Source organism: Bufo gargarizans, chromosome 9 (assembly GCF_014858855.1).
Source record: "Bufo gargarizans isolate SCDJY-AF-19 chromosome 9, ASM1485885v1, whole genome shotgun sequence".
Classification (NCBI taxonomy): Eukaryota; Metazoa; Chordata; class Amphibia; order Anura; family Bufonidae; genus Bufo; species Bufo gargarizans.
This window is the reverse complement of record NC_058088.1, coordinates 37,922,265-37,946,255: the sequence shown is the minus strand read 5'-3', so window position 1 is coordinate 37,946,255 and position 23,991 is coordinate 37,922,265. Positions and strand designations below refer to the sequence as shown.

The window sequence follows — 23,991 nt, the reverse complement described above, 5'->3', positions numbered from 1 at the left end:
ACTATCAGCTGTGTATCCACCTGACTTCTCCTCAACGCAACTGATGGTCCCAACCCCAAGAAATCCCACTTAATAAACCTGACAGGGCACACCTGTGAAGTGAAAACCATTTCAGGGGACTACCTCTTGAAGCTCATCAAGAGAATGCCAAGAGTGAGCAAAGCAGTAATCAAAGCAAAAGGTGGCTACTTTGAAGAACCTAGAATATGACATATTTTCAGTTGTTTCACACTTTTTTGTTATGTATATAATTCCACATGTGTTAATTCATAATTTTGATGCCTTCAGTGTGAATCTACAATTTTCATAGTCTTGAAAATAAAGAAAACTCTTTGAATGAGAAGGTGTGTCCAAACATTTGGTCTGTACTGTATATATATATACAAGATATATAATGTTGACTTTGATTTACCCACTAAATTCACTTCTGCAAACTGCAAGACCAGCATATCCCTATTAGATGCCTCTGCATTGAAGGCATGCCAAGTTGCATATATTGCTTTTTTCCCCTTGGAGTGACATGAAGGATTTTCACAGAATATACATTTTTTTTTATTTAATCTCCAGACAAAAAAAAGTCTTTGAAAAATAAAGCTTTTCGTAGTAATTAACAAAAGTCGATAAAATCTCTTATGAGTTATACAGTAAATAACCTTAATAGCTACCGCATGTATTAATCTATGATTGTTGCCAAAGCTTTTCCAGTAATGTCAGATTCATGGAGCCGTTTTTGATTTGGAAATAAAGTGTTTCCTGAGCTTCATTTATCAAATGGGTCTAATCGTTTTCCTGTGCTTCTCCCATTTAATTAGGTCTCCATTAATAAAATCACCCACATATTTGGTTTCTCTCACTCGCAATTGCTCTTCAAGATTATTTTCCTGAGGCTAGGTCATCCATATCAAGTTGCCAGATAACCCCTTTAAGCGCATCCCATACCAACCAGAATCTTTGTTAAAGGGGTTCTCTGGTCCTACCAAGATTAGGACAGCCATACTTACCTGCCGTATCAGCAGCATTTCCACAGTCCTCTTCATGGTCACGTGACCGCTCCTGTTGGGTTTTCAGCTCTTCCGCTCCAGCACCATCTTCTTCTTTTCCTCTCAGAAGCAGGAGACAGAGAGGGAAAAAAAAAAAAAAAAAAAGGAAAAGACAAAGGAAAGAGGGAAAAGAGGTAGAGGGAGGAGGAAGGAAAATAAATAAATAAATAAATAAATAAGTAAAAAGGAAGAAGAAGTGACACATATACAAAAGGAGAGAAAGAGGCGGAACAAGGAAAAAAAAAAAAAGAGAGCAGGAACAAGGTATGGCTCCCAAAACTAGTAGGCGCTCGGCTGACCTCTCAAGTCAGAAACTCGGGTCCAAAACTGTTGAAACAACAAAAATAGACCAGTTCCTGAGGTCTCCGAGGGTTAATACAAGGGGCGGACAAAAGGAACCTGTCACAAAAAAAAATGACGATCCAGAGATGACTGAGTTAGAACCACAAAAAGCCTCTAGATACCCCGAAGAGGAAGATGGTATAATGGGGGAAGTTATCCCTAATGACAACTCTTCTCCGTTAGAAGAAATATTGCTAGCGGTTAAACAAAATGGGGATTTAATACAGGCTGTCACAACCCAACTTGGGTTTATCCAAGTTGATGTGGGACTAATAAAAGACGATTTGTCAAAAATGCGAGACAGAGTTAACAACCTCGAGAGTTCCGTTGCCCTGATACAGAATGAATCCAAAAAGATAAATACCGAAGTCTCCACATTTAAATTAGAGTATAACCTTCTGAAGAAAAAGGTGGCGGACCTTGAGGATCGGTCACGAAGATACAACGTGAGAATAATAGGGATTCCAGAGGGTGCGGAAGAGAAGAACCCAACCCAATTCATACAGAAGTTAATCTTTGAGAATTTTGGGAAAGATTCATTTTCCTCTTTTTTTATGATCGAAAGAGCTCATCGGGTCCCAGGGGGTAAACCAATTCCAGGGAGACAACCTCGGACATTTCTTGTTAAGTTATTGACCACAGGGGATAAAGACATCCTTTTGAGAAGGGCGAGGGAATGCTCACCGGTTGTATATAATGGGAATAGATTGGCCTTTTTTCCAGATTTCTCAAAAGATATACAAGAAAAGAGACGCACATTTATGATTGTCAAAAAGAGGCTAAGAGAAAGGGACATTAAATATTCTCTTATATTCCCAGCAAAATTACGGATTATTCTCAATGATAAAACTCTTTTTTTTGACACCTCGGAAGAAGCCGCGGACTGGCTTGATCGAAATAATCTATGACTTAACTGTTCTATGATCTGGCGGGAATAATAATTGTTATAAGGGGCTTATACCCCTAAATTTATTTCTCTTCGCTTCCTAATGGGGGCGGCCGAGTGGGGGGAGTGCGGGAGGGATGGTCATAGGAAAGAAATCTACTACAATACGTGGTGGATTACCTGCACGTGGGGGGGGGGGGGGTCGGGGTTGGGCTGTGGTGCGTCAAAATAGGTATGTTTTTTTTTTGTTTTTTTTTTGTTTCTCTTCCTTTCCATCTCCTCCTTTCCCATTTAACCGCTGTTGATAATGTTGACTAGAATTATTGCCTGGAATATACGCGGTTTGGGGGATAGAGGAAAGAGACAAGCGGTTTTTGACTTGACTCAGGTCCACTTACCAGCCCAGCAATAGTATGTCTGCTAGAGACCCACCTCACTGAGGAGACCTCTAGGGTGGTCGATAGGGGATGGGCTGCACACACTTATCATTCTACCTTCTCCAATTACTCGAGAGGTGTTACTGTCTTGATACATAGACTTATTGATTTTGTCTGTGAGGCATCCTCTGTCGACCAACAGGGGAGATTTATTTTTTTATATTGTAGGTTAAGGGGGAAGATATGTATTTTGGCCTTTGTTTATATTCCACCGCCATTTTCCTTTTCGGTCCTTAATTCTTTGGTATTATTTATGGATAAATGGCCAGAGTGTCCAACACTGATTATTGGCGACTTTAACTGTGTCATTGATCCTGTACGTGATAGGGTCTCTACGAGTGTCAGTCCGCTCCAGGGGTCTCCCCTGGCACGGTTTTGCCTGGAGGCTGGTTTTGAAGATGTTTGGGAATATCTAGGACAGGGGAAAAGGGCTTTTTCATGTTTTAGTAAAGCAGGTAAATCAATGTCCAGAATAGATCTTGCATTGATAAGCAGTAAACATGTGAAATTGGTAAAGCGAATGAAATATGAAACGAGGTCAATATCGGATCACTCTCCGTTACTACTTGAACTCTGCTTATCTCAGGAAAGATATACATCAAAACCTCCTTTTAGACTAAATCCTTATTGGCTATCAGTTATAAAGACACATGAAATAATCCAAAATTAAATTGGCCGATTCTGGGATAATAACTATGGCTCAGCAAAAATTCAAGTGGTATGGGATACTTTTAAGGCGTATATGAGGGGATTGATGGTTAGTAACATCGCGAACCTTAGAAAGGAGTACGGGAAAAAACAGAAAAATCTAGAAGAACGTGTAGCACTGGCGACAGAATCCTTTTACATGAATAAGACGGAGGAGAACAGGGAAAATATGCAAAGAGCCACACAAATATATTCGAATTTTTTATTGGACAAGGCCCAACAGAGCCTTTTCTTTAAAGGGCAAAAATACTTTACCGAGTCAGGGCGACCCGGTAAATTCTTGTCCAGAGTAATTTCAAGTCAACAATCTAAAAAATATATAGATAAGGTTCGACTGATTGATGGTAGGATGGTCACTAGACAGGGCCCGGTAGAGAAGGCCTTTGTTGACTATTTCCTTGATTTGTATAAAGCCGAATCTAACATCACAGATGATAAGATAGATTTTTATCTTGACAGGATCATCTTTCCAACTATTACTGAGAGGCAAAAGAAAGCACTTGAACTAGAGGTCTCAATTCAGGAACTTGAGGGAGCTATTAAATTATGCTCAGCTAACTCCACTCCTGGTTCAGATGGGCTCCCATATGAATTCTACAGTAAATATAGGGATTGTATTCTCCCGAGACTGTTGGAGGTCTTTGCTGAATCAATGGAGGATGGGAAGCTGCCAGACTCAATGATGGAGGCTGTAATAATATTAATTCCAAAAAAAGGCAAGGACCCTTTAGATTTAGAATCTTATAGACCAATCTCACTGCTTAATGCAGATGTAAAGCTTCTTGCGAGGGTCCTGGCTACAAGGCTTTCTAGGGTCATTTCCTCTATTGTCCATCCGGATCAGAGTGGCTTTATTCAAAACAAGGGCACACATCACAATTTACATCGGCTTTTTTCTAATATTCAGGCCCCTGGGGGGACCGCTCGCTCCATCCTGTCATTGGATGCCTCCAAGGCCTTTGACAGGGTGGAGTGGCGCTTCCTCTGGAAGGTTCTGGCAAGGATGGGCTTTGGGGAAAAGTTTATACGCACTCTTAAGTTATTGTATAGATCTCCAAGGGCAAAATTGAGTCTTAATGGAATCCTGAGTAGTAGTATTGATTTAAATAGAGGCACGCGGCAGGGCTGTCCATTATCTCCCTTGTTATTCGATATTTATATCGAACCCCTTGCGATGGCCATCAGGCAGGATGATCAGGTTAAAGGATTTGGTACGCTAGGAGTACAAGACCGTATCTCCTTATATGCGGATGATGTTCTGTTTTTTATAGACCATACGGAAATCACTCTTCCTAGGATTATTCAAATGGTTAAAGCATTTGGTGAGGTGTCTGGTCTTCTTATAAACTGGGCCAAGACCAGCTTGATGCCAATAGACCCCCTGCCAAAGAAAGAGGTTCTTGTGACACAGTTAGACATTGTTGACACTTTTCAATATTTGGGTTTGACTATATCACCTCGGGTTGAAAATTTTGTACAACTCAATTTGATTCCCATAATGGTAAGGACTAGAGCTAAAATAGGGATCTGGCTGAGACTTCCCCTATCCAGAGCTGACCGAGTTTCACTAGTTAAAATGGTGATACTACCACAATTTCTTTATGTGCTCAGGAATACACCTATTTGGATACAAGACAAATATTTTAAACTCATGGAAAGAATAATTAATGATTTAATATGGGGAAGAAAGCGAGTTCGAATAAAGCTGGAATATTTGTATAAATCTGTGGAGTGCGGGGGTTTAAATCTCCCTTAGTTTAAAGGGTATTTTATTGCAGCCCAGTTATTGATGTGTTATGAATCAGAGAACAGTGCATTGCTGGGGAAGTTGGTAACTAGCCATGCCCACAATAATATTTTTACCTTGTTGGAATCTGGTTTATTGAAGAGTTATGAGCGAGGCTACAGAGAGACTATAAAATTACTCCTGAAAGTGTGGGCTACAACTAGGACATGGTTGAAGGTTAAGGGTTCACTTACATTTACGCCTCTCTGGCATAATCTGTATTTACAAAGGCTAGATGATATTGCAGCTGACACATTTTGGCAGAAGAATAAAATTCTGTATATTTCACAGGTAGTTAAAGATAGAGAAATTAAACCATTTATAGCAATGACACACAGTATAACAAACCTTTCATGGTTTAGGTATTTTCAATTGCGCTCAGTACTATCCAGTTTGGATGATAAACTGGTGTTGGATATAGATAATTCATCTTTTTTGAATGATTGGGTAGGGGGTACACTGTCTAGAATAAAAATTTCAAATATATATAAGTCATTACTTAAGGCACGGTTTAGTGATACACAGTCACCAGGACAAAAAGCGTGGGAGGTGGATTGTCCGAATTTACAAATAGAAGGGTGGGAGAATATTTTTGGGAACTTAGTCTCACTATCCCAGAACTTCAACCATGTTTTAATACAATTTTATATTTGCCATAGATTATATATTACTCCTTTATGGATGAATAAATGTGGATTAAGAGACACGTCTAACTGCCCTAAATGCGATACCGTAGGAGCGGATTTTCTTCATATGATATGGACTTGTCCAGAACTCATAAACTTCTGGAATACTATAAATAATTGTATTATGTATAAACTAAAAATACGAATCCCTTTTGAACCACAAGTATTCGTGCTTAATGATCTTTCCAAATTAAATAATCACAAGTATCAAAAGATCCTCCTGAGTAGGATATTGATGTTGGCCAGAGTGCTGGTCAGTCGGACCTGGTTTGCTCGATATACTCCAGATATAATTACATGGACAAAATCTAATTGTTAAGGTAAAAAATTATGAGAAAATTATGTATAAACAGAGGGAAGCTGAGGAGAAGTGGATTAAGATATGGGGTGGTTGGAGAACTTGATTAGTTGTGTTTAATTTCTTTATTGATAAAGGTCTTTATTTTGACGCACCACAGGTAGGGGGGGAGGGGAGGGTTTCTTTAGGGAATTGGGGTTGGGGAGAAATTGTATTTTTTCTTCTATTTGTAATGTTTCGATATATTAATTAATAAAGATAATCAATTTTAAAAAACAACAACATTGTCCCTTACTTGTTTTGAGAGTTCCTTGGTCTTTATGCCAGTGTTTGGTTAGTGATAGTACATAAGGCCGAAAAGACATTTGTCCATCCAGTTCGGAAGAAAAAGAAAAAGAAAAAAAAAAAAAAAAAAAAAAGAAGCAGGAGACAGAGCGTCATCGCTGACATCACCGCCTCCTGCCGGCCTTCCCTGGTCCTGATGCCTGCACACTACTGCGCATGCTCTGGGACCACGGGTGTGGAAAACACCTGAACATTATCAGTGTGTCAGTTCCACAAAAGATAGAACAGGTCATATTCTGATCCTCAAAATGCAGACCTCGATATGCTTGCTGATTCAAACTGTTTATTGCACTCATTCTGGAGATGGTGACGGAAGAGCCTGTGGAGTGTCAGTGATGTCATTTAGATACTGAGAAATAGACTAGCAGGATTAATTTATGGGTGTAGTAACATGGCCACATGTAGTGGGAGTAGCTCCTGTAGACTGAGCAGTGGGGGCATGTCCAGCCTGTGACTCATCACTGTGCAGTGCAGCCAGGTTTTATCAATAAAGTTACCTATTCAACAAAACACGAAACTAGGAAAGTAAACAGATTTGCCAGGATAGTCTGATGCCCAGACAGAGGGAAAGAAAGCAGAGACATGAAAAACAGGTATTGGGGCAGATGTATGCATAGTGAAGGGTGTTAGGAGAACATAATAAGAGAACTGCAACTTTTTGTAGCACGACTGATTGGTTTTAACTATTGAACTACAGCTTCAGTCCAGATGAATACATTCAGTTAAAAGCAATCCTGTGGACTACAGCCCCCATGATCAGATAGGGATGACCTGTCCAGAAGATAGGTTATCAGTATAAAAATTTTGGCACTGGCCTCAACTTTGGCGCATCAAGCGCCGATTCCAAATGTAAGCCAGCTTCTTTGCTGTCTTACATTTAGACCATTTTATATGCCTAAACCAGATGCAGAAACTGCCCCCTTCCACACCCACTTTTTTAGACCTGGCATGAGCAGGGAAGAAGTCGCAGATTCTGCCACACCATAAATGACCCCCAATATGTGCATCTTTCAGTATTTTTTGTAGCTTTAGTGTCTATATTCTTTTTTGTGAATTAATAATAAAGGGGTTTTCCAAAATGTTTATACTGATAACCTATCTTCTTGACAGGTCACCCCTATCTGATCGTGGGAGCTGCAGTCCACAGGATTGCTTTCAACTGAATGCATTCATCTGGACTGAAGCTGTAGTTCAATAGTTAAAATTAATCAGTTGTGCTACAAAAAATTGCAGTGTAGCCCAGGCCTAAAGACCCAAAATACGGAATGCACAGGGATGTCATCCGTATATTTTGCTGATCCGTTTTTTACGTACCGCAAAATATATACGGTCCTGTGCATGAGCCCTAAGACAGACTTTTTCCCCTTCAACTGGGAGAAAAATAAAGGCGCTTCTTATGGTGCAAATACTAATGAGCGCTTCCATTATGGAAGCGCTCAATAGTACAGTAGGAACAAGGAGTGGTAAATGATGCACTCCCTGTGTGTTCTGTACTCACTGCTTCCTGGTCTTTATCTGCCAGTGCCGCAATCTGTGTTGTGACCTGGGAGTGTCTCTGTCTTCTCAAACAGCTGATCGGTGGGCGTTCCGGGCGTCCTGCTGTGACGGATACAGTAAACTCCAGCAGTTTGTTCCTCTGCCGGAACACGCTGCCGGAGTTCAAAAGCTCACATGTTAACCCAGCCTAAGCTGGGAAGTTAAGGAGGTTGTCCCACGAAAAATATTCTACAGTTTTCAAACCAGCACTTGGATCTGAATACTTTTGTAATTGCATGTATTTATTATTAAAATTAGCAAAGCCACTAAGTTATTTAATAAAATGTATCTGTATAGCGCCACCTGCTCTTATTTATTTTTTCTTATTTCTTTGACCTGCTCACTGAGAAGGCCGCACATGCTCAGTTCCATCCTTCAACTGCCTCCTGAGCTGTGATAGGGAGAGCTGAGACACGCCCCCTGAGCTGTGATAGGGAGAGCTGAGACACGCCCCCTGAGCTGCAGCAGAAAAGACACTCCCATGAGCTGCCAGCTTGATATAAATGAAGCAGAGCAATGAATGGGGAGATCTCTGGATCCATGTGATTCTAGCTTTGTTAGAAAGACATTGTCATGTCCTATACGCTGTCCGATTTTTTTTTTTTTTTTTTTACATTATTCATGGGATAACATGAGTAATAGTTCCCTACCTCCCAAGCAAGCAAAACAGTTCAATATACTGTAGACCTTATCAGTAGTCATAAATCAACCTTTCAGCCCTTCCTCTATGACTGTGTATACAGAGATAGCTGTCAATCACTGATAGGACCGCCTCCCGGACTTCAACGCCCAGAATGAGAAGGAATTTAAATGTATGAAATACAAGTTTTACTGAATCTTTCCCGATAAAACTATATATCAATCTGCTCAGCATCTCCTGCTTTATAACACGCTGCCTGCAGCTCAGACATCATGTTGAATGTGACAGGTTCCTTGTAAACTTTGATGCCTCGCTTTTATCATTGGACACCTGACTCTGCGTTTGGCTACGGGTACAGTAAACAAAGCAGCTTGTTATCTTAGTTTAGGAGAGTTGCCCAGGATCTCACAAAGAGCATTTATAACTTATCTAAACTCTGCCGCTACAAAAGCTAAGAAATAAAACTTTCTCCTTGTAAGTGCCATCATATTAGGGTTCATCTGGTGTGAAAATAACACTGATTCTACCTTTGTCTTTGTAATGAATTTCTCTTCAGTCATTTTTGTAAAAATTGTTTAACCTTTAACGTAGAAGTGACACGTGTTATAGGTTGGAAGCCATTGTGGATCTATTCTAGTGCTTTGGCTATCAAGCTGCTTATGGGGTTTCCCCATGAAAAATATTCTACATTTTTCAAACCAGCACCTAGACCTGAATACATTTGTAACTGCATGTAATAAAAAAAATTGTATAGCCAGTGAGTTATTCACTAAAATCTGAGTAGCGCCACCTGCTGTTTGCTCTTTTTCAAAATTCTCTGTCCAGCTCACTGAGGTTCACATACATGCTCAGTTTCATCCTTCAACTACCACCAACTGCACGCCCCCTGAGAAAGTCCACACCCCCTAAAGTGCCAGCTTGAAACAAATCTTTCAGAGCAATTACAGCAATTAATGGGGAGATCTCTGGATCCATGTGAGGCAAAAAGCTGGGAAACAACTCCACAAAAGGAAGCAGTGCATCCTTACCTCGCTGTAGTAGACGTCCAGTATGCCGGCATCTTCTTTCATGGCTGCCTCCTCATCAATATTGGGTGTGATCTTCTTGAATACAGAACAGCCACTGTGAAAGAGTTCTGACATAAAAGAAATGACTAGTCAGGATTATTAAACTCACAACAAAGCTACCACACAAGACATTGGCCCACATTTACTAACATGATTCTGGGATAAACTGCCCCAACGTGTGGAGCAATTTGGTACATCTAGTTTTAGACAATTTATATTTGTGTAGCCCAAAAGGGGTGTGTCGCTTACCAGAAAAAGGAAGTGACTTCACAAGAAAAGAGGCGTGTCCTGATGTATGACATGGAGCGCCAAAATTGTGGTAAAGTTCTGTTTTAAACTAAGCTGATAAGTGGTATAAAGCTATACGAAAGTGTCTAATTCCACACCAGATTTAACACACAGACTGAGCTACTGGGATAAACCTGTCTAAGCGTACACCATCTGTAAGATTAGTAAATTTGCCCCATTATTTATTAGCATGCAAGTTTGCCTCTAGCCTCGCAAAAGCAGTCTACATAAAGCTTCACAAGGCCCTCTGTCTGTTTTCGTTAAAGGGATTGTCACGCTTGCGTGTGGGAGGAAAACACCACACCGAGCATAGGAGGGAAAAGGGTGAGGGAATAAGGCCTGGAAACTAGGGAAGGAAGATGGACGCCTCTTAGAGAAAACCCTAACTCTAGTCCTGACAGACTACCAGTAAGAACAGGCCCCAAAGGTAGGCAAATTCATACACCGGATCAGGCTCGGACTGGCCCACAGGGGTACAGGGGAATCCCCCGGTGGGCCCCTGAGTAAGTTGGGCCCCTAGTCTCCCCCCATTTTACTGGTGGACCCTAGGTACCCCAGTCCGACACTGCACCGGATACCTAGAATCCTATCTCACCCTATAGGACCCTGGAACTAATGTCAGGACTGAGTTTACCTGTTCCTCCAAAGGGAAGGACGAACAGGAGTCTCTCACACACACACATATATAATAAACAAAATACAAAAGGGAAAGGAAACACTTATCTTCAATAAAGCTTTGGTAGCACCAGGAACTCAGCCAAGAACCAAACACAAGCTAACCATAAGTCCAACAGAAGCTATAAACCGCATAGCATAGTGGGAGAAACAACATTAAATAGAGAAGGCGAAATGACCACAATAGCCACACCTGGGGAAAGAAGATGTGGCAAGCACCAGAAACAACACAGACGTCATTTGATCCAAGAGGAAAACATGTCAGATCAAACCACGTGTTGCCAGTCTCAAAGATCTCCTGCCACCTGTCATGGGAACGTCTGTATGCCTCGGTACGTCAGTGACAGTTCCCCCCTCCCTTTCTACAAGTGACCTCCGGGCACCCAGGACCAACCTCATCTGGATGAGACCTGTGAAAGGCTTTCACCAAACGACTGGCATTCATGTCAAATGCCAGTACCCACATCCTCTCCTCTGGTCCATAACCCTTCCAGTGAACAAGATACTGAAGGGATCTACGGAGAACTCGAGAGTCAATAATCTTGGCGATCGGGAATTCCAAACTGCCATCCACCATGACAGGAGCGGGTGGCAAGGAAGACGGCTCAAAAGGTTTAACATATCTTTTCAACAAAGATTTGTGAAACACATTATGAATTTTTAGAGCCTGAAGAAGTTCAAGACGAAAAGCTACAGGATTAATAATGGCAGTGATCTTATATGGACCAATAAACCTTGGACCCAACTTCCAAGAAGGACTTAGGTCCGGACCATCCATACGTTTTTCTGTCAGCCACACGTTTATACTTGTTGCCCATATTCACCAAGTTATTTATATGCCTCTGCATATAATGCCCTCCGTGCTGCTGATGAGAAGTTCGCTATAGAATATTCAGAAATGTGTCGAGCAGGACTAGTGTTACTAGGCAGAGCCAGTTAGGCTATTCATAATTGCAGCTCAGCAGAGGGGGGTTCCTGAGGGATTTAATTTGCGCAGATCCCTTCTATTACCTACAGTGACCCAGTATGTGTATAGATGTGGTCAAGGTACTGGGGGGATCATATATATACAAGAATCCCAGCCTGACTTCTCACTTTGGCTTGTGAGTGTGCTGTGCTGCCCTATGGACGTGGTGGTGCCCAGCGTAGGTCACGAACACGATTGAGCATCCGTCCTGTAGCACATCAGCCACCCACCCAAACCAGCCCTTGTTATATTTATAATTTGTTAGGGGATAATTCTATTTTAATGTTGATATAATAGTAAAGTTTTATTTTCTTTTTAAGCCGTATACCCCTTTTCAGTCATTCGCTTTTGATTAGCGACGGCAAACACCTTTATCAATTACGTATCAGTGTACAAACTCTGCCAAAGACAAAAAAGAGGACCATTCCTCCTGGTTCTCAGAGACAAAATATCTTAAGTAAGTCTCCAGACTCTGATTAGTGCACTCCGTCTGTCTATTCCTCTAAGGATGAAAAGCAGAAGAAAAAGACAGTTGTACCCACAGCCGAGTACAGAACGCCTTTCAGAATCTGGACACAAACTGAGTCCCACGACCCGAAACCATGTCAGAGGGAATACCATGAAGTTTTACAATGTTGTCAACAAACACTTGCGCAAGTGTTTTAGCATTAGGTAGGCCAGGCAATGCTATAAGGTGCACCATTTTTACTAAAACAATCAACTACCACCAGAATAACTGTCTTTCCAGACGAATTAGGCAGATCAGATCAGTAATAAAATCCATAGACAAGTGAGTCCATGGTCTGGACGGGATGAGCAACGGAAGTAGAGATCCACAAGGTCGAGTATGTGTCACCTTAGCGCGTGCACAGATACTACAGACCGACAAATAGTGTTCAACACACTTACGCAACCACGGCCACCAGAATTTACGAGAGATGAGGTCGGCAGTGGATCTACTCCCGGGGTATCCTGTAAGAACCGTACAGTGATGTTCCTCAAACGCCTTTTTATGCAATTCTGATGGAACAAACAATTTCCCAGAGAGGAAAGACTCTGGTATGTCTCCCTGAGCCTCTAACACCTTCATATGGACATACATCGATAAAATGTACTTTCTGTTCTCAGAAAAAACACACTCTCTTCCTACGACCAGAATGCTTAAAAGTGGATCCGGGAGTAGCTCCCCTTAACTGCATGGGTTCGTCCCCAGACATAAACCCAGGAGTATCTTCACCCAAAGTGTCAGAGGAAGACTATACGTTATGTGATAGTACGTCCTGGGAGTGGGGGCCCCTAGATCTCTCTCAGGAGTCCATCAATACGTACTGCAAGAGACATAGCGGCTTCCAGAGACTCAGGATTCTCATGAAAGGCCAAAGCATCCTTCAGCCTCTCTGATAATCCCTGACAAAACTGACTATGGAGAGCTGGATCGTTCCACTCATTATCTGTAGCCCACCTCCTAAACTCAGAGAAATACATCTCAGCAGAACACTCTCCCAGACAAAGGCCACGTAGCTTGGTCTCGGCCAGGGAGGTCTGATCCGGGACATCATAGATGAGACCCAGAGCTTTGATAAATTCATCCACCGACAGGAGAGTCTGCGATCCGGTCGGCAGAGAAAAAGCCCATGACTGAGCGTCCCCCTTAAGCATCTAAATAACCACACCAAGTCTCTGATTCTCATCCCCAGATGAGTGTGGACGTAGCCTAAAATACAATTTGCACACACTAAACAAAATGAAATTATCACTTCCCCCAGAGAATCTGTCTGGGAGGGCAACTTGAGACAGGCCTGGTAACCACCAGCAGCAGCCCGTGGTCTCTGGATCTGTGAGACGGTCGTGCGGAGGTCAGCTACCTACAAAGACAGTCCCTGCAGCTGTTCGGCCAGTGCAGCAATAGGATCCATGGCTGTACTGAAACAAGCAAAAAATACGGTTTTGGTGGCTTATAATGTCAAGTTAGTGTGTGGGAGGAAAACACCACACCGAGCATAGGAGGAAAAAGGGTGAGGGAATAAGGCCTGGAAACTAGGGAAGGAAGATGGACACTTCCTAGAGAAAACCCTAACTCCAGTCCTGACAGACTACCAGTATGAACAGGCCCCAAAAGTAGACAAGTTAATACACCGGATACCTAGAATCCTATCTCCCCCTATAGGACCCTGGAACTAATCTCAGGACTGAGTCTACCTGTTCCTCCAAAGGGAAGGACGAACAGGAGTCTCCCTCAGGCCTAATGACAAACAACAGGGAGAGGCAACACACACACATATAATAAACAAAATACAAAAGGGAAAAGAAACACTTATCTTCAATAAAGCTTTGGTACCACCAGGAACTCAGCCGAGAACCAAACACAAGCTAACCATAAGTCCAACAGAAGCTATAAACATCATAGCATAGTGGGAGAAACAACAACAAAGAGAAGGTTAAATTACCACAATAGCCACACCTGGGGAAAGAAGGGGTGACAAGCACCAGAAACAACACAGACGTCATTTCATCCAAAAGAAAAACATGTCAGATCAAACCACGTGTTGCCAGTCTCACAGATCTCCTGCCACGTGTCGCGGGAACGTCTTTATGCCTCGTACATCCGTGACAGCGATTATTTAAAAACCCATTTTTACAGAAAAGAATAATGACTTAACAGAAGAGGTCTTCTGATCAGGATCCTCATTTCTTGGCCAGGGTAAAGAGAGCATTTACGGTACAAAGAGTGTCTCTTACTCTGGAGTACCTGTCCTGTCCTGCATTACACAGACAACCCACTGATTTGAATGGGCACTGTGTAATGCATATTTTCCCTTGCGGTGGCGCTGCAGGGAAACTAAACACTTACTGCCATATGATCCCAATGATTACAGCTGATCAATGGGGATTTCAGCAAGGCGATGTTTTGTGACAATTGCTTGTCCAGGGACCCTTTTAACAGGTATGGATTGTCCAAATTGAATATTAGGAAAAAGTGATAATCTTGAGTGACTCTTAGAGAGGTTAATGGATTCACACATGGCTATTGGCAGAAAGTAAAAATGACAAATAATGGGTTGTGGGGGTCGAACACCCGGTACCCGTATCAATCAGCCCTTCTCAGCATGGGAGCTGGGCTACAGTAACCCAGCACAGCCACTACACACTGGAAAGAGCTTTGTTTTAACCTCCGTTCTCTGTGTTATTTCTAGGACTGACAGAACGGCTGATAAGCGGTGGTGCTGGGTATCGGACTGCCACCAAAAGTCTTTATAACTGCACCAAATTTCCCTCTGTCTATGTGGACCAACTCAATCTCATCTTAATAGGTGACACGGTGCTGGTTCACCATGGTATGGTAACCAGTATGCTAGCATATCCATCCCGCCAGGGAATAAACTGGGATCTACATCATTCCACAATGCTGGCAAGTCAACACTACAGACTATGCCACTGTTGCTGATCCAGGTGATACATTTGGGCCAGAATTGATCTAAACTTTAATAGCACTTTTTTTTCAAATGCATTAAATATTTTTGTGCTGGAGACACATATGTTCCATTTATGGCCAGCTTTATTTGTAATAGAAAGCAGGCTCGGACTGGCCCACTGGGGAGCTGGTGAATCCCTCGGTGGGCCCCTGAGCTAATCATTAAGGGGTCTTTCTGTCCTCTTCTCTGCGCAAGCAAGCGGTGTCACTGCATTTCTGTGCTCCGCACCCACTTGCTGGAGATCCTATAACCAGTATGGCCCCCCTGATGGCGGCAGAACTTTAAACTATATCTGCGTTCTAAAGACACAGTTTCAGATGTGAAAAGACAGGGAACCACCACAGGAAAAGCTATTTCCAGCGGTGGTCACTTTAAAGAATAGGGCAGCACCAGTAGGCATGCTGCACACTGCGCATGATATCACAAGGCAGAGACAGCAGGAGCGGAGCGAGGGGGTTGACTGCAAGTTAAGTACTGATTCTGCTCTAGAGTGTGAAGTGTGGAGAGCAGGGTCGGGCTTAGTGGTGTGCAACTGCACAGGGATGTCACCCTTCTCTGGTACAGGGGGCACCAGATCAGTTCTCCCCACACCAGAAGAGCACGTGTTTTTTTTTTTACTTTATTAAGCCCTAAGAAGAATATTTTTATGGAATCCCATAATCCCATAGGAATTCGGCTGCTTTTAGGCAGAAATGGCGGCTTTGATTCAGACAAAAAGTGGCGCATGCCAGCGGTTCACAGCATTATCCAACTATGCCACAAACTGTGATCTCCAACAACCTGCCGGCTTTCTAAATGCAAAGGTGAAACTAGTGTAACAATACATTGTTAAAAAAAAAAAAGCAAAATGATCTCCTTCCCTTTGACACATACGGTGCTGAACTGCTACAGCTAATAAAATTGCAGTGGCATTCAGGCCCATTCATTGCACTAAAGAGGTTTTCCCTACTGCAGCATGGAAAGTGTTGACCACAACTGGAAATCCTATATGTGCAGTGTTTGGGCCTAAATGCCATTACAATTGTTTTTTTTTTTTTTGTAGTAGCAGTAGCTCTGTCATATGGTAACATTGGTGGACAAATGAAAAAGTTATGCGATGACACAATTTTTTTTCCATAAAGCATTTTGCTGTGAAAAAACAATTTCTGATTTACTCTCCCCCTCGCAAAAAATAAATAAAAAAATTGAATTAAAATGTAATCAATAAAAGATTTGTACCCCCACATTGTGGCACGAACGAAGATTCGCAGTCCAAGGACCCCGCAGTCCAAGGACCCCGCAGTCCAAGGACACCCTACCCGCAAAGATCCGCTTAGAAGAAAATCATCTGGCCTTTAGTAAGAAGCTTAAGACCTACCTCTTGTAAAGGCACAGGCAGAAAATGGCTGCAAAAGCGCCCTGAGGCGATTAAGTTCGCAAGTGTAGCGCTAAACAAGTTATTCATTCATACATTCATTCACTAATAAAGTAAGCCTAGCAGAGCTATATGAGTGGGGAAATAAAAAGATGGATCTTGAAATGCTATGATGAAAAAAACAACAACTGCATTCTGAAGGCTAAAAAAAAATAATTTGCTATATTTGCATATATAGGGTGGGCCTCCAGAGTCAGTTCTACTGGTGGGCCCTAGGCACCCCAGTCCGACACTGATAAAAGAAAGTGTACTATTTACAATATTAATAATAATCTAATTATTTATAAAGTACTAATGACAAAGTGGCAAGTCAAAAACTCACAAAAATAACACTAAAGGCCCCTTTGCACTGTCTGATATTCGGGCAGATTATCGGCAACGAGTGTTTGTACGAATTCTCCTTAGAGATAATTAGCCCGTTTAAAGGTGGCGCCAATTACCTGATGAACAAGTGAAATGCTCATTCATCAGGCAATAGATCTGTCACCTAAATCATTATTTGCCGTGCTGTCTATAGCGTACTCTAATGCCCACAAGCAATGATTCTGTTTGGGGACGAGCGATGGCATTAGCGATCACTCCTCACCATACTGTGGAGGAGATCACTGCATGTAAAGGCGGCGGTCACCTCCACTAACGAGAAGACAATTGTTGGGAACGAACGCTTTCTTCTTGACAATCATTTGCTCTATCGAGCACTGTAAAGGGGCCTTAACATAAGACACAATGGCGGGTCAAATAGTCTCATAAACACATAGGATGTCATTTATTAAGACTGGCGTTATAATAATCCTGTGCTATGGCGGTGGATCTGCCGACGTTATAAAGAGGCACCGGCCTCTACATAACGTCAGCGCATTCACCACCGGTCTAACTCTACAACAGCTTCCTAGCTGGCTCAAATTCAGACCATTTTCTACGCCCAAAATAGGCGAATAATAATAATATATATACCCCCATAATACTACACATTAGCACGTCATAACTTACTTTTTCTGTAGAGGAATTCAGCAACTAGAGCAGCTACATGGATGCAACACATTGCAGCCTAAACAAAAAAAATATATATATATGTGTTCAGATCACTTAAATTTATTTCAATCTTTTGATCTCAGATAAATATTTCCTTCTTAACATGTGAGAACAGATCCTAACAGTGATCCACATAAAGCCTGTAAGAATATTGAGCTGCAGGTGTCACTGGGGAAATACTAGACTCTAGTGATGGCTGACCTCCGGCACTCCAACTGTAGTGAAACTACGACTCCCAGCATGCTCCACTCATTTCTGAGGAGTTCCGAGAACAGCCAAGCAAGTGTACATCCTGGGAGTTGTAGTTTTACCACAGCTGGAGTGCCGGAGGTTAGCCATCGCAGGACTAGAGGCACATGTCTCCAAGGGGGTCTAGAACCTAGAACTTACAACTTGGGGTATCCCAGACAGAACCGAGCTGTTATTCTTTATGTGTATACAACACACTAAATAGACTTTTATACTGTATGCTCATTGCAAAAATGGATCATCAGCTGATATATTTTTTATAGAAATGACAGTGAATTGTTGGGTTGCCGATACTCCAACCTACAGTACCTAAGCTGACAGCTTCATGTGGTAATATAAATCCATGACTGATAGATTACAGTTGAGTTGTTACATTGTATTCTCTCTTCATGTTTGTCTGCTTCTTCACAAATCACCTCTCATACTCCCAAACCACAATGATTGATTAATCAGTTTCCTATAAAACTGGACCTAGTGTTGATGTAGTGTGCATGTGGAGATCTCTACTTCGGATAGGCCACCAATGCATGATTGGTTGGGCTCTGAGCCCTAGAGCACCCATTGATTAGCAGAAAGAACATGGCAGTGCCTGGCATAGCTGATCAGTGAGGTGTCTTCATTCTGCTGACTGTGTGATTTCCAGAGATTGAACTCACACCAATCATACATTCTTGGTCCTTCCTAAGAATAGGTGATCCATAAAAAATCCCAGAAATCCCTTTACCTGGATATATTCAGTCACTACCTACTACCCCTTTAAATCATCCAAAAATGTGTCACACACCTTATGCAAATTGGAATACAATTGGAGTATTTTGGTCACTATTCTGGATTAGTATTGGTACAGTAAGTAAAAAACCAGGAGTGGGTCCAAAACACTGAAGAGGCACTTGCTCTTGGTTTAGATGCCACTCCTGGTTTTGTCTTACAAATATGGATGCAAAATGCTGACAGAATGTGTTTGCAAGTAGCCTTAATTAATCTAAATTAACCTGACCCGGCAAAAAGTGATATAACAATAGCTGACAGATCAATATCTTTATTAGAAGCTCTACATCTAATAAAGAAAATACAAATGGTTAAATTTAGAACATGGTAAATAAAGGTCATCAATATCAGATGGGCGGAGGTTCAACTCCTAGATCCCTCATTGATCATCCCTTTTCAGGAACTATTGGGACAAAAGCAGGCACAGGAACTAACCTACTGGGCACACCTGATTACTGTAGTGCTGCTCCCAATCTGATATTGATGAGCTATCCTAGGGATAGATCATCATTTGCAAGTTCCTGGAAAACCCCTTCAATTTGGATTCTATAATTGATGTCTAAAGTATAAACTAATTTTTCATTATTCAGTTACTGAAACCTCTCATAACATTTGTGAATTTCATGATGTATTTCGTCGGCATACAAGTCGGCACAGTGGTCAACTGAGGGCAGTAGCTCACTACCATAAGGCACCCACCTCTGAGTAGTCCCCATTTTTCACATGGATTTTGGCCATACTCTCCAGCCAGGTCTTTCTGAGCTCAGGTGTACTTGCATATGACTTGGCCAGGCTATACTGTAGATCTATCAACATTTCAGGATCTCTTTCGTGTTCCTTCATCTGAGCTGTTGCCATAATAACTGTACGGATTCTTTTTGTCAGATCTTTCACTTCTGAGGGAAACGCTGGAGCCTGTTACATGTCACATTGGGAGACAGTGGAAAAAATGTACATGAACAACACATATGAAGGCACTGTAACTGCCGGTGAAAATTCTCTCTACTTAGTCTACATGGGGCGTCTACTGTTTATTTCTACAAACAGTGGATATAGAATTCATTCTTGTATACTTTAAGTAAATCTGCATAACAATACAAGAGATTTAAAAAGTTTGCAGCAGAGCTGAATAGTTCCTTATATTCAGTTTCTACGTCCTTCGACAGAGTTTTAAAGGGTCCCTGTGCTTCCATAAAACTTCTGGTATGTAATAGGGACATATCAACAGTTTTGATCATGAACACTGAGACCCCTACTCATCTCTAGAACAAGGGGAGAGAAGTCCTCTTAGTGCGTTCTCTCTCCTCGCTGCAGGATAGAAAGCGAGATGGACTCAACAGAAAGTCTAAGTGTCCCTCTTGCTCCCGTCTGGTGCAGCAAGGAAAGAGAGCGATCAAAACTTTTGGTATGTCTCTATAACATATCTAAAGTTTTTCTGAAAGCACAGTGACCTTCTTAAAGTTGTTTTAAATAAATCAATCTTAAAGAAATGTTATATATTATTAAGCAGTCATAAAACCTTGGTAGAAATCCACAATATTTTTATTTATTTATTTTATTATGAGCTAATTCTAAATGCACGAAGAATGAGAATTTAAAGGCTATGAAGACCTTTGGGGATATTTTTTTTATTATTATTGCAGCTGCAAAAAGTTTTTATGATAAAGCTTTCACTTTAAGTGCATTTGCAAACTAGCAGTCTTCTATTTCTCTTTCATCAGAGAACTGCTCTGACTGCTCTGCTCTCTGAACTCCTGACAGCTCATAAACACTGAAGCTAACTTCTTTTCAAGCTGACATGTTTAGCTACAGTTGTGATCAAAATTATTCAACCCCCACTGAAATTGAGTGTTTTGGCCAGTTTGACATTGATTTTGATTATTTCAGTCATCTTGTTTACAATTAAATCAAAGAGGCACTTGTAAGTCAGACAAATATAACATAACATTTATAATGAAATAACCACAAATGTCTTTTCTGTGCTCACATCATTAGCAGTTTTATTCAACCCCCAAGTGACATTCAATCTTAGTACTTAGTACAACATCCTTTTCCAGTTATAACAGCTTTTAAACGTGAAGCATAGCTTGACACAAGTGTCTTGCAGCGATCTACGGGTATCTTCGCCCATTCTTCATGAGCAAAAGCCTCCAGTTCAGTCACATTCTTAGGCTTGCAACTGCTTTCTTTAAGTCCCACTCAATCGGATTTAAGTCTGGTGACTGCGATGGCCACTTCAAAATGTTCCAGCCTTTAATCTGCAACCATGCTCTAGTGGACTTGGAGGTATGCTTGGGATCATTGTCCTGTTGAAAGGTCCAACGTCTCCCAAGCCTCAGTTTTGTGACGGACTGCATCACATTTTCATCCAATATCTCCTGGTACTGAAGAGAATTCATGGTACCTTGCACACGCTGAAGCTTCCCTATACCTGTAGAAGCAAAACAGCCCCAAAGCATGATTGACCCCCCGCCATGCTTCACAGTAGGCAAGGTGTTCTTTTCTTCATAGGCCTTGTTCTTCCTCCTCCAAACATAGCGTTAATCCATGGGCCCAAACAGTTCTAATTTTGTTTCATCAGTCCACAGAACACTATCCCAAAACTTTTGTGGTTTGTCCACATGACTTTTGGCATACTGCAGTCGACTCTTCTTATTCTTTGGAGACAGCAAGGGTGTGCGCCTGGGAGTTCTGGCATGGAGGCCTTCATTACCCAGTGTGCGCCTTATTGTTTGAGCTGAAACTTCAGTACCCACATCTGACAAATCTTTTTTCAGTTCCTCAGCAGTCACACAGGGACTTTTCTCCACTTTTGCGCTTCAGGTAGCCCACAGCAGTTAAAGTCAGCATCTTCTTTCTGCCACGACCAGGTAGCGTTTCAACAGTGCCCTTTGCCTTGAATTTGCGAATGATGCTTCCTATGGTGTCTCTTGGTATGTTTAACATCTTTGCAATCTTCTTATAGCCATTGCCCTTCCTGTGAAGAGAAATCACCTCTTCTCTTGTCTTCCTGGACCATTCTCTTGACTTCACCATGTTTGTAAACACACCAGTAAATGTCTAGAAGGAGCTGAGTATCACAGTCCTTTTAAATCTGCCTAATTGGTGCTTATTATGCTTGATTACTGCTCCTCGACATCCACAGGTGTTTTCAATACCTGATCGAAAACACTTGAATGAACCTCTGTTCTTAAGAGTGGTAGTCTTTAAGGGGTTGAAAAATTGTGTCAATGAAGAAATCACAAAAAAAAAAAACATTTAATACTGTATTACAAAAACAATTGATGTAATTTTAGTTGCATTTGGTTCTTTAAAAAGTCCTTGTAAGATTTCATTCTGAACACAATTACAAATGTACACTAAATTCCCTAAAACCCTTTACAGCATTGGGGGTTGAATAATTTTGAACACAACTGTATAGTGAATATTTATGGAATGTTAGGAGTTCAGTGATAAGGACTACACACAGAGCAGTTCTCGGACAGATTCACTTTAAAACAGAATGCATGCTAGTTTGCAAATGCACTTAACCACTTCAGCCCCGCTAGGTGAAACCCCCTTCATGACCAGAGCACTTTTTACACTTCGGCACTACACTCCTTTCACCGTTTATCGCTCGGTCATGCAACTTACCATACAAATGAATTTTACCTCCTTTTCTTCTCACTAATAGAGCTTTCATTTGGTGGTATTTCATTGCTGCTGGCATTTTTACTTTTTTTGTTATTAATCAAAATGTAACGATTTTTTTGCAAAAAAATGAAATTTTTCACTTTCAGCTGTAAAATTTTGCAAAAAAAACGACATCCATATATAAATTTTTCGCCAAATTTATTGTTCTACATGTCTTTGATAAAAAAAAAATGTTTGGGCAAAAAAAAAAATGGTTTGGGTAAAAGTTATAGCATTTACAAACTATGGTACAAAAATGTGAATTTCCGCTTTTTGAAGCAGCTCTGACTTTCTGAGCACCTGTCATGATTCCTGAGGTTCTACAATGCCCAAACAGTAGAAAACCCCCACAAATGACCCCATTTCGGAAAGTAGACACCCTAAGGTATTCGCTGATGGGCATAGTGAGTTCATAGAACTTTTTATTTTTTGTCACAAGTTAGCGGAAAATGATGATGATTTTATTTTTTTTATTTTTTCTTACAAAGTCTCATATTCCACTAACTTGCGACAAAAAATAAAAAATTCTAGGAACTCACCATGCCCCTCACAGAATACCTTGGGGTGTCTTCTTTCCAAAATGGGGTCACTTGTGGGGTAGTTATACTGCCCTGGCAATTTAGGGGCCCAAATGTGTGAGAAGAACTTTGCAATCAAAATGTGTAAAAAATGACCGGTGAAATCCAAAAGGTGCACTTTGGAATATGTGCCCCTTTGCCCACCTTGGCAGCAAAAAAGTGTCACACATCTGGTATCGCCGTACTCAGGAGAAGTTGGGGAATGTGTTTTGGGGTGTCATTTTACATATACCCATGCTGGGTGAGAAAAATATCTTGGTCAAATGCCAACTTTGTATAAAGAAATGGGAAAAGTTGTCTTTTGCCAAGATATTTCTACATCCAGCATGGGTATATGTAAAATGACACCCCAAAACACATTCCCCAACTTCTCCTGAGGCGATACCAGATGTGTCACACTTTTTTGCTGCCAAGGTGGGCAAAGGGGCACATATTCCAAAGTGCACCTTTCAGATTTTGCAGGCCATTTTTTACACATTTTGATTGCAAGGTACTTCTCACACATATGGGCCCCTAAATTGCCAGGGCAGTATAACTACGCCACAAGTGACCCCATTTTGGAAAGAAGACACCCCAAGGTATTCCGTGAGGGGCATGGCGAGTTCCTAGAATTTTTTATTTTTTGTCGCAAGTTAGTGGAATATGAGACTTTGTAAGGAAAAAAGAAAAAAAAAAGAAAAATCATCATTTTCCGCTAACTTGTGACAAAAAATAAAAAATTCTAGGAACTCGCCGTGCCCCTCACGGAATACCTTGGGGTGTCTTCTTTCCAAAATGGGGTCACTTGTGGCGTAGTTATACTGCCCTGGCAATTTAGGGGCCCATATGTGTGAGAAGTACCTTGCAATCAAAATGTGTAAAAAATGGCCTGCGAAATCCGAAAGGTGCACTTTGGAATATGTGCCCCTTTGCCCACCTTGGCTGCAAAAAAGTGTCACACATGTGGTATCGCCGTACTCAGGAGAAGTTGGGCAATGTGTTTTGGGGGGTCATTTTACATATACCCATGCTGGGTGAGAGAAATATCTTGGCAATAGACAACTTTTCCCATTTTTTTATACAAAGTTGGCATTTGACCAAGATATTTTTCTCACCCAGCATGGG

General features: G+C 41.5%; 1 protein-coding gene across 2 annotated transcripts in view; it reads right to left on the bottom strand.

Annotated features, from left to right (window-relative positions):
• The window catches only part of DOCK11 (dedicator of cytokinesis 11), a 266,917-nt gene that overhangs the window by 55,868 nt on the left and 187,058 nt on the right, over positions 1–23,991 (bottom strand). For both annotated transcript variants that reach the window (XM_044269084.1, XM_044269085.1), the window contains 3 exons: positions 19,337–19,552; positions 17,579–17,636; positions 9,733–9,839 (listed from right to left, as the gene is read on the bottom strand). In XM_044269084.1, the coding sequence (XP_044125019.1) occupies positions 9,733–9,839; positions 17,579–17,636; positions 19,337–19,552 (381 nt within the window). The remainder of the gene's footprint in view (positions 1–9,732; positions 9,840–17,578; positions 17,637–19,336; positions 19,553–23,991) is intronic.